Source organism: Verticillium alfalfae, genomic scaffold (assembly GCF_000150825.1).
Source record: "Verticillium alfalfae VaMs.102 supercont1.5 genomic scaffold, whole genome shotgun sequence".
NCBI lineage: Eukaryota > Fungi > Ascomycota > Sordariomycetes > Glomerellales > Plectosphaerellaceae > Verticillium > Verticillium alfalfae.
Genome location: NW_003315034.1, coordinates 949363 through 959660, shown reverse-complemented (window position 1 = coordinate 959660; position 10298 = coordinate 949363). Strand labels below are relative to the sequence as shown.

The 10298-nt window shown below is 56.9% G+C and overlaps 6 protein-coding genes across 6 annotated transcripts in view; 2 read left to right on the top strand and 4 right to left on the bottom strand.

The window, feature by feature from the left end:
• The window catches only part of VDBG_04619 (DNA polymerase IV), a gene marked incomplete at both ends in the record, with an annotated part of 2579 nt that extends 2098 nt beyond the window's left edge, over positions 1 to 481 (bottom strand). Inside the window, one exon of the mRNA XM_003004967.1 lies at positions 83 to 481. Coding sequence (XP_003005013.1) covers positions 83 to 481 — 399 coding nt within the window. The remainder of the gene's footprint in view (positions 1 to 82) is intronic.
• A 613-nt stretch (positions 482 to 1094) lies between these two features.
• Positions 1095 to 1664, bottom strand: VDBG_04618 (MUS42; the record flags this gene model as incomplete). Its single annotated transcript, XM_003004966.1, has 2 exons — positions 1095 to 1362; positions 1417 to 1664. 2 exons carry the CDS (start codon positions 1662 to 1664, stop codon positions 1095 to 1097), a joined length of 516 nt encoding a protein of 171 aa, XP_003005012.1.
• A 462-nt stretch (positions 1665 to 2126) lies between these two features.
• On the top strand, positions 2127 to 3832 carry VDBG_04617 (conserved hypothetical protein; the record flags this gene model as incomplete). The annotated part of the gene is made up of 3 exons (XM_003004965.1): positions 2127 to 2278; positions 2351 to 2693; positions 2759 to 3832. 3 exons carry the CDS (start codon positions 2127 to 2129, stop codon positions 3830 to 3832), a joined length of 1569 nt encoding a protein of 522 aa, XP_003005011.1.
• A 767-nt stretch (positions 3833 to 4599) lies between these two features.
• Positions 4600 to 5927, top strand: VDBG_04616 (uridine nucleosidase; the record flags this gene model as incomplete). The annotated part of the gene is made up of 3 exons (XM_003004964.1): positions 4600 to 4659; positions 4771 to 5226; positions 5277 to 5927. The coding sequence occupies 3 exons, from the start codon at positions 4600 to 4602 to the stop codon at positions 5925 to 5927; spliced, it is 1167 nt and encodes a 388-aa protein (XP_003005010.1).
• A 278-nt stretch (positions 5928 to 6205) lies between these two features.
• On the bottom strand, positions 6206 to 6682 carry VDBG_04615 (predicted protein; the record flags this gene model as incomplete). The annotated part of the gene is made up of 1 exon (XM_003004963.1): positions 6206 to 6682. One exon carries the CDS (start codon positions 6680 to 6682, stop codon positions 6206 to 6208), a length of 477 nt encoding a protein of 158 aa, XP_003005009.1.
• Positions 6683 to 7860: 1178 nt separating this feature from the next.
• Positions 7861 to 9139, bottom strand: VDBG_04614 (alpha-ketoglutarate dependent xanthine dioxygenase; the record flags this gene model as incomplete). The annotated part of the gene is made up of 2 exons (XM_003004962.1): positions 7861 to 8885; positions 9034 to 9139. The coding sequence occupies 2 exons, from the start codon at positions 9137 to 9139 to the stop codon at positions 7861 to 7863; spliced, it is 1131 nt and encodes a 376-aa protein (XP_003005008.1).
• Between the last annotated feature and the right edge of the window lie 1159 nt (positions 9140 to 10298).

Below are 10298 nucleotides of genomic sequence, written 5' to 3'. Positions count from 1 at the left end.
CGAGAGCGTCCGCAAATTCTTGCTCCCGCCATATGCTGCCCTCGTCGACAGCCCCGCCATCAGACCCAACGCCATCACACACCGCGGCACTGACATCTAACAGTGCCTCATCTACACTGACGCTCTGCACGATGCCCCCAACCGTCAAGATGGCTTCGTAGAACAGAGCGCTCGCTTCTTCGTAAGCAGGGAAGTCATACGGCAGGACCTTGAGCTCAGGACACAGCTCCACGGCCTTTTTCATCCACATGCCATTCTTGACGCCAAACTTTCGCGACGGGTAGTTGCAGCTGGCAATCTCAGAGCCGTGGCCCGGGCTGTGCGCGATGACCACGGGTTTGTCGACGAGCTCGGGGTGCTTCTTTAGCGACACAGCACAGAAAAAACTGTCAAAGTCGACGTGGAGTATGTACCGTCGAGTTCCCGGCTTGCGCTTGGCGACCTGGATGCCCGACTCGGCCTCCTTGGCCAAACGTTGCATCTTCGATTTGAGCTCCGCTTTCCATGTCGACAGGTGATGAAGTCGACTTTCAGAATAGTACTGTTGCAAGAAATTCGGGTTTGCCGTGGAGGATTTTCGCATGCGCGGATCGGAGAGGAGCCAGGCATTATGTTCTTTCAGAAGTCATGTTCTCGGGCATCTTTCCATCGGACACCAGAGGCACCACCGGGTCGTTCTGCTCTGTAGTCTGGATCGCTGGACAGCGTCTTCTTCTCAGGTGGGATCTAGTTCGAATTCCCACAGGCATGGGGCCTTCGCTGCCTCTTCTCGAATCACAGCAAGTGGTGCCGGCGATTGTATGGCGAGCGGTTTCGCTGTCGGTGTGGTCTTCTGCGTATTGGCGAGAGATCTGGCATTTCGATTTCCATCTGATCGAAGATCGAGTCATCAAATCCATCGCTGTACTGGCCGGACGAGCTGGGATGGCTCGATGGCGGCCGAAGCTTGTGGCTTCTGCAGGCGCCGCTCTGGGAGGGCGTCTCTGGATGGCACGCCGCGTGCTGGTCTTTTCAGGAGCGTCTGCTCTTGCCCCAGAGTGGCAATTCATTCGCGTAAAACTGGTGCGAAGACTGCTCTGTACCCGGTCTGATTCCTAGGCGTCGCTGGCTGAGAAAGCTGCCGCGCTAAAATTCATAATCTTCTGCTTTGGTCCATCATCCAAGACCGATAGTCGGTCCAGGGAAGGAGCTTGCCGGCTTTTGATCGAGTCCATGACCCACGCCGGCTTCACAATCCTGTAGCGGCTGAACTCGACGGCCTTTTTAGGCGGAAGCGTAGAGGCGACAATGTGCGTCGCCATGGTCTTCCCGTCGAGGTACTGAAGGAAGCCGGCGCCATGCTGAACGAGCTCACGGTGAAGTCTTACCAACGGTCAGTCCCCGGCCTCGTGCTGTTGATCGGAGGGAATCACTCACACGCTCAAGGAGGGCTGCGTGTAACCTGACACGTGGGCGACGATCCCCTTGAAGAGTTGCGGCTTATCCGATGAGGCCGCGCGCAGGTTCGCATCGAGGTTCTGAAGCTTGATCTTCTTTCTGCGGAAGTAGTCGCCGAAGCCCCCGAATTTGCTGGGCTCATATTCTTCGCCCTCCTCGTCTTCGAAGCTGTGTCCCTCAATTCGTTTTCTCACTTGCGAGGAGTTCTTCTCGAGGCGTGAACCCATGTTGATGCTGGCGGCCCAGCCGGGCCTGGTATGCCCGCAGCTGGGAGGAGCAAGCCAAAGGGTATCGCGACGCGCTCAGTAGTCAAAATCTGAGCTCCGCCGTAGTCATGTGCAACCAGGTTTTCGCATCTTGATGTGTACCCCAAAAAGCGCGATGAATGTAATGTGAAGCTGCTGCCTAGGAACGATGGCTTCACAATCTATGGGAGGTCTCATCAGCGCCGCCTTGGGAAGTGTGGTGGGGTGAGCGACCGAGTGAAGCCAGGCACGCGTAGAGTGGAGCCAGGCGCCATGACTACACGTTCTCACGTGACGAACTGAACGTAATAGACGGACCAGACGAAAACGAACCCTGGCGTGTCTAGTCCGCAGTAGCCATCCAGAGGGTCGATTCCTTCTTGCCTATCGCTCGAGTGGAAAGACGCAGTCTACTCTCTACCAGCCCAGCCACAAGATGCAACCATGAACAACGACCAATTTCGAAGGCTCGTGGGCGCCAGCTCCTCCCAGTCCGGCAGTCCCAGCAATGGCTCGTCCGCGAGCACGGCAAGCCCCGCCGGCGCAACACCAAGCGCCCTCGGATCGCGGCAGCGCTCCAGCATCCCCATGACGCCGTACGTCACCCGTTCCCCGGCGCTGCTTCTTACCGTTGTTTTACCTCCAATGCTAACCATGTCTCTGTGCAGACGCTCCGTAGGCGGCGGCTACAGCAGTCGCAACGAGTTCGCCCGCCAGCTCGCCGCGCGCAACAATCCCGACCAGGCGCAGAAGAAGTTCCGAACGTCGGCGCCCAAGGGCTCCCGCCTGGCCGAGGGCTACGTCGACCGGTCGAAGGAGAGGGAGGCCGAGGAGGAGGACGAGCGCGCGGCGCGGATCAAGGCGCTCGAGGAGCTGCTCAAAAAGGAGGAGATTGACCAGGAGACGTTCGAGAAGCAACGGGATCAGATTGCCGGCGGCGACCTGTCGAGCACGCATCTGGTGAAGGGGCTGGACCGCAAGCTGCTGGCGAGGATCCGGCAGGGCGAGGATGTCTACGGCGACGACCGGGAGGCTCCGCCGGCGGAGGAGGATGCGCTGCCCACGGAGGACATGAGGATGAGTTCGATCGCATCGAGGTCAAGGAGGTGCAGGCCGTTGCCAACGCGGACAAGGCGGAGAAGAAGAAGGGCCAGGTGGCGCTCATTCCAGGCAAGAAGCGCACGCGCGATCAGATTGTGGCCGAGATGAAGGCGGCGCGACTTGTGGCGGTTCAGGCGGCCAAGGAGGCGAGCCTTGGCGACAGGTTCAAGAAGATTGGCGCCAGGCAAAAGGCCGGCACGCGGATCGAGAGGGTCAACAAGGGCCGGGAGGTCATGATCATTGTCGTCGAGGACGGCCACGAAAAGCGGAAGGTGCGCAAGGTGCAGCGTGATTTCGAGGAAGACGAACGGCAACGCGAGCTCATGAGGCCCGACAAGGACGCCAAGCCTCTGGGGATGGAGGTACCAGAGATATACCAGAAGCAAGCAGAACCGGCGAAAGAGGAGGACGACGATATTTTTGCCGACGCTGGGGATGATTACGACCCGTTGGCGGGGATGGATTCTGACTCGGATGAGGATGAGGATCACGAACACAAAGACAAGACGGCAAGCGAGGAAGAGGCGCAAGCAGTGGATGAAAAAGCAGCCGCCAAACAGGCCATGCCACCACCACCGAGACGGAAACAGGCTGAGGCGAAAGACTACTTCAAAGGCTCCAAGACGGAGCTGCTCTCAGCGCAGACGCGCAAGGCACCGTCCATGTCGGACCCGGACATCCAAGCGGCCTTCAAAAGGGCGGCACAACTGGGCGCTGCCGCCAAGGACCGAAAGGGAGACGACGAAGACGACGACATGGCAGACGAGGAGGCACGTCGGCGGGCCGAGAAACACAAGAAGATGCTCGAGTCGTCGAACCGCGACGATGCCGACATCGACATGGGCTTCGGCACCAGCAGGTTCGAGGATGAAGAGGACTTTGACGACACCAAGGTCAAGCTCTCCGAATGGGGCCATGATGACGATGAAGGTGAGGACAAGGGCGGCAAAGGAAAGCGCAAGAGGGGCCCGAAGAAGCGAAAGGGCGACGCCAATAATGCAGCAGACGTGCTGCGGGTGATGGAGCAACGCAAGGCGGCGGGGGCTTGAGATGTCTGGGACAATTGAAGAGCGATACTGTCTAAAATAATGACATCGGAGTCTGGTACCTGAAGAAGACGGTGCCGCACAATCAAAAAAAAATCAATAAACAAAAAAAATCCCACGACTCCAAGTCAAGTAGAAGCCACGATCTCGTCGTTCATCGGCAACGTGATCCACCATGAAAGGCATCGCGGCTGAGTCATCTAGCGACGAACAAGAAACATAGCCTCGGCCTGCCTTTCTGGGTATCGCTCAGGAACGGGCTCCGTAGGCTATCGTCTGTGTGTCCATGGTTCACGCACCAGCAATGCGGCGACCTCCGACCGCGCCGTCGTCCTTGGCCGGCTTGGACACCCCTCGACGTCGTCGCGGGACACCGCAGTTGCCGGCTCGGCTCAAGAGGCTCAAGAGGCTCATTCGCTACGACAACAAATCACTGGCGACTGTTCCATTTCCAATTGTCATGTAGAGTGGAGGTTGAGGGCTTGATCCCAGTAACGAGGCTCTCCCCATTGATTCCCCGCGTTCGAGGTCCACCCCCTTCATTTAGCTGCCCTGGTGTCCACCGAAAGAAAGGTCACCGAGCGACTCCAACTCTTCCCCCGCATCCTCACCATCCTCACCATCACACCAACGCTGACCTGCATCTATATTTTTATCCTCATCGCTGTCATCGCAGCGAGCTGATACACCTACCGGAAACATCCTGTCCACACATTAGCACCGTCCTGTGATACTTCAACCTCCCCTACTCTTATCAGCCTTTCATCAACATGTCGATTCCCCTCTCACCGAAGATCCCCCTCTGGCTGGATTGCGATCCAGGCCACGATGTAAGTGAGGCTCGTTCAGGGGCCACGTCGCCATCTGGTTCTCTGTTCATTCCCTGACGTGACCCAGGACACATTCGCCATTCTTCTGGCCGCCTACCACCCTGCTTTCAGGCTCATGGGTATCTCTACCGTCTTTGGAAATGCCGCGCTCGAGTATGGCAACCTGTTCACCGAGGTGCTCTCATCGATGAGATAAGAGGCCCTTCAAGAGCCCACCAGCTAACAGACTTGATCAGCAAAACCACCATGAACGCCGCCTCCATCCTCACCTCCATCAGCAAGCACAATGAGATCCCCGTCTACGCCGGCGCCTCTCACGCCCTGACGCGGCCGCCGATGCACCACCCCACGGACATTCACGGCGAGTCCGGCCTCGACGGCACCGAACTCCTGCCTCAGCCCCTCGTCAAGCCCAACACGACGCGGCCCGCCGTCGACGCCATGGCCGAGGCCATCCTCGCCGAGGCCCCTAACACGGTCCACGTCATTGCGACGGGCGCCTTCACCAACGTCGCCGCCCTCTTCCAGGCCCACCCCAACCTCAAGGCCCACGTCAAGGCCGTCAGCGTCATGGGCGGCGCCTTTGGCGACGGCTTCACCGACATTCCCCTCGCAAGGTCGGCGACGAGGAGCGCATCGGCAACTACAACCCCTGGGCCGAGTTCAACATCATCGCCGATCCCGAGGCCGCCGCCTTCCTCTGCGACGACCCCGTCATCAGCCAAAAGCTGACGTTCATCCCCCTCGACCTCACCCACCAGGTCCTCGCCACCGAGCAGGTCCGCGACCTCCTGCTCTACGGCGAGGGCGGCCCCAAGACGGGCGCCGGCAAGACGACCCTGCGCCAGATGCTCGTCGAGCTCCTCATGTTCTTCGCCAAGACGTACGCCGACGTCTTCGGCATCACTGACGGGCCCCCGCTGCACGACCCCCTTGCCGTCGCCGTCGCCCTCATCGGCACGCCCCACGAGATCGCCTTCCGCGACTTTGACGCCGCCGCCGCCAGCAGCGGCAGCGTCAAGTACCGCGAGCGGTTCGCCGTCAAGGTCGAGACCGAGGGCAGCTACGCCGATGCTGTCGAGGGCAAGACGCAGACGGGCAGAACCATCTGCAAGAAGCTCGAGGCGGGGAGCGCTGGCGTTGCCATCCCGAGGGGCATTGACGTGCCCAAGTTCTGGAAGGTGTTGGAGGAGTGCATCCAGCGGGCGGACGAGGCGAATGCCGGCGCCGTCAAGGGGCTCGCGGAGAAGGGGCCTCTGCATGCGTAGAAAATGAATCATAGAAATAGACGAATTATAGAGTACATTCTGCAAACTACGGAAAGCGATTATGCCTTAGTACTCTGCACTGAGCCAGCAGCTCTGAGGGCCCAGATAGCACTCAACGGTCTATCACATCATGCACTTTGCATAGGAATAGTTTATGGGGGTTACATCGTGATCATTGCTACCGGACTCGCTTATGAGGCCGGACTACTAAAGCATGGCGGCTTATCCAGCAGCGCATCAACACTTGTTGAACCCCCGAGCCTAGTTTTCATAAGCTCTCACCGGTTCTTTTCTTCCTCGGCATCCTCGCCTTCATTCTCGCCCTGTGTATCGTGATAATGCTCCTCGCCGTCCTCGTCTTCGGCCTCCAGAGCCTCCTCCAGGGGTGGATAATACGGCTCATCGTGCACGTCTTCGCCATGCATGGTGAGATACGCGGGCTCTCTCATGTTCTCCTGATAACACTGAGGATTGACCCACGTCACGCCATTCCGCAGCTGATCCAGCAGCCGCACATCATGGCCCATGATGGTTTCTATGTTCGGAATCGCCAGTTCAAGTTCCCGATAGAGGGTCTCAAATGCCTCTCTGCAATTGTTGCAGATGAGATGATCCGTGCACCGCCCGCGTTCGAACAGCTCGGTAAAGTAGACGGGTTCTTCGGGGTTGGTGGTCGCCTTCTCATCAAAGATGTTGATGAACCTGTATGTGTGGATGGCGTTGCCACAACGGTTGCAGACGTATGAGATGGCCATGTTTTCAGCGCGGGAAAGATATCTCTAGATGATGATATGATGGTATGAGTAGTAGCATTGATGCAGAATTCGAAGGGTGGACATCTGGAACCCGGAAACCCACATGTATAAGTATTGCGCATGCAAATGAAGACGACCTGCAAGGGTCAAATCAAAGTGCTTGATACTTTGAATCACTTTTCGAAATGAAATGAATTGATTTCGAGTCAATCTATTGATACCAGCCATCAAAGCAAAGACTGGACTGGTGCGATGGATGGGAACATGAAACTAGTAAAGAGAGTTGTGCTAGGCAAGCAGCGTGTATGAGTCTCTTGCAGCGCATGGCTTCAGATCTCGCCATAGGATACGGAGGGTGTTACTTGGAGAACCATTCATAACGTCCAGCCCCATTCCAGTAATGATTTTTTGATCAACTTCAAGGGTCACGCCGTGTATCATGAATGATTCTGAGTAGAATTTCATGGACTCTGAGATCGAGATCTGCTGCTCTGTCGTCGATGGTGACAGTCGCAGAAAGCGTATCGTCCCCAGTTCACAGACTTTTTCTTTTGTCACAAGACCATGTTCATCTTTGCCAAGATGCTCAAGGACAGCTTTGGGTGTTCATCTGCAACATCCGGAACAAAGCACAACGCTTCGCACAATCAAAAGCCTTTGTCTTTTCATGTGTCTTGTTCAAGCTGACGGACTGGTCTGCGGCTGGTCGAGAAATTGTTTCGAGTTCAGGCATGGACTAGAGGTGTAAGTGCAGTTTTTTTTTGACTCGACGAAGAATTCGCGCGACTGCTACCCTTCTCTCAAGCCAGAGCATCGAAGAGAAATCAAGCCCTCTTTTAGGTCTGAGCCATAGCCTTGAGAACGGGACAAAACGTGCCTATCGCATTCATTACCTCAATAGTTAACTGACTTGCACTGTACAAAAGACTCAATTGTTCCTGGGGACGAAAGTTTTGTGCAAAGTCACAGCACCTAGAGACAACATCCTCGAACGAGAACTTTCTAGAGAACGCTATTAGGTCCGTCATCAATCTCTTACTACAGCATCGGGCCCACGTCAAGAACACGATGTTGAAGAGCAATGTCTTTATAAATCTCTTTATAAACAAGATGAACATCTAAGAAGAAAAAGAAAACAAACGACAAACAACAAACTCGCAAGCCCAGACAGATCTGAACTAAACCCCCTCCGGCCCGACTGGCAGCGCACTCCCCGCAATGTTACACTGCCGAAACAGCCGGACCTCATGCTCGGCAAAGGCACCCACCACAGAATGCAGCACGCCCCGGTTGTGGAAGATGACAAAATCGCCCTCCTCCCAATCATGCGGCGTACCACCTTTTCGGGCGCAATGCCGGGCCCGCTGCAGCCTGTGCACAATCTCCCTGACTTCAGCGAGGTCGTCGAGCACGGTGCGTCGGTGAGGTGCACGATTGCGGCACGGCGGAGGGGTGGACCTGCAGCGACAGAGCGCCGGTGACGGGGTTACGCCAGAGCATGGGCAGGATCTGGATCTGTCGGCGTCAACGGGCGGGAGGTCGGACAGCGGCAGCTCGCGGCCCTCGGAGACGAGGCCGAGGCCGTCGGAGCGGGAGCGGGCGCCGCTCATCCAGACGTAGGGGTGAGGTGCGTATTCGACCTTGGTGCTGCGGCAGAAGGCCTGGTCCTCGGACGACAGGGCTTCGTACATGGCGGCGCCGGAGACAAAGGCCGTGGTGCCGAGGGGGACGGTCTTCTCGTCGCCGGTGCCGTCGTCGTAGCGGAGGGTCTGAGAACGACCGCCGGGGACGCGGACTGCAAGGAGAGAGGTGGCTACGGGAGGTGCGAGGCCGTAGAGTGCGGCGTCAATGTGCCAGCGGTAGTAGCGCGTAAAGTCAAGGTCATCCTCATCGGGGATACGGGTGGCATGAAAGGTACGGTGGTGGGGATGGCGCAGGGTGATGTTCTCTAGGCCCTCGTAGCTCTCTACAAAGCCGTTGCCGATGACCTGAACCTGAGGTTGGTGGGGGATGGTCTTGAGGTCGGGGTGTAGGATGGAGCGCTTGGCGTCCAAAGTCTTGCTGTGTCCGTAGGCACCAGCAGCAGCGGGGTCGAAGCGCTGGGTGACCTCGTACTGGGCCTTCGGGGACAGGTGGCCCTGCTTTTTAAAGACAACAACTTGGTGGTGATACAAGGCATCTTGGATCACGTTGAAATCGGCATCTAAAAGCAAGGGTCAGCGAGGTGCTTATGCTGATGGTCTGAGCTGAGGGGACTTACCAAAGGAGGTTACCGATTTCACGGGTATTCTCCCAAATACAAGTAGCACATCAAGTCACAAAATAAAGGCTCCCATAGAGTCGAGTCTTACCGGAGAGGTTCTCAATGTCCATGTCGGCGATGATGGCGCCCAGTGACGAGCCATCACCTTGGGAGGAGAGAGGACGGACGGTTGGAGATGGCATGGCAGAAGGCATGATGCGAGAGGGAGATAGCAGTGTGAACAGTGTTATGTGGGTGTTGTTGCAGACTAATGTTGTTCTGGTAAGAAAAGCGTGAGATGTTCAGCTACTCGAAGAGGCATGTGCAACGTGATGGATTTATAGATGGGAGCAGTCATCTTGCGTGCAGCCGCTGTTCCTTATACTGCACCACCGCCGGTCGACGCCGATTGGCCGGAGACGCCGGCATCTTATCTCCTGCTCCGCACCTCCACCGGCCTCGGCCGAGTTGCGCCCGCAGACGGCGAGCAACTTCGGCGGCCGACCTTATCAGTGCATGTCGTGTGGCATCTTTGGCGCCACAGAAGCGTGGATATGTGCATCTCCGTCGTCGCTGGCGGAGGCGGCCGATGCGAACATGCCCATTACCCAGTCACCAGGTACCACTGCGTCGCTTGAACCTTGTTCTCCATATGCCGACTTTTGGAACCATCGCGGCACAAGAGTGATTTGTCACATCGAGCCGTGCGCATTGTCAACAGAGCATACGACGAGAATCAAATGCCGTAGTGATGATGAAATAAGACTACTGGCTCGATTCAAACAGGAAAGCGATGGATCTCCAGGTTGCCTCTTGGGTGCGGCACCTTGGCTTGTATCTCAGCGATTCAAAACTACCTTTAGCTCACCATTATCCTTCACAGCATTATGGATGACGTCGCCAAAGATCATCTTCTCAGCTTGTAACACAACGTTGACGACCATCTGCCCAGGGTCGCTGTCAACAGCGTGTCCATTCTTGACAGCCTCTGGGAGTGCACTCAGGACCAAATTCTTTACAGCCTCCGCCATGGCAGTTTTTGTGCGCTTGTCTGCGCTTTTCTTTGAGAGAACCTGAGGCAACCTGAAGGATGGCGGCGTGACAGGCGTCATGGGCGTCATGGGCGTCATGGGAGTTATGGGCGACATTGGCGTTTGCTGCATGTGCGGTGTCTTGGGTGTCTGCGGCGTGTCCGGCGTCTCTGGTGTCTCCGGTCTCCCCCAAATCCTCGAGACCTTTGGTGTCTGTGGCGTATGAAGCATCTCTGGCGAATCGGCATGCACTGTTCGTGATGAAATCGCCCTCGTGGGTAATTTGGTCGCGGTCACATGGACAGAGTCTCCCGTGGCTTTGTATTTGGCCTGAACCATCGCT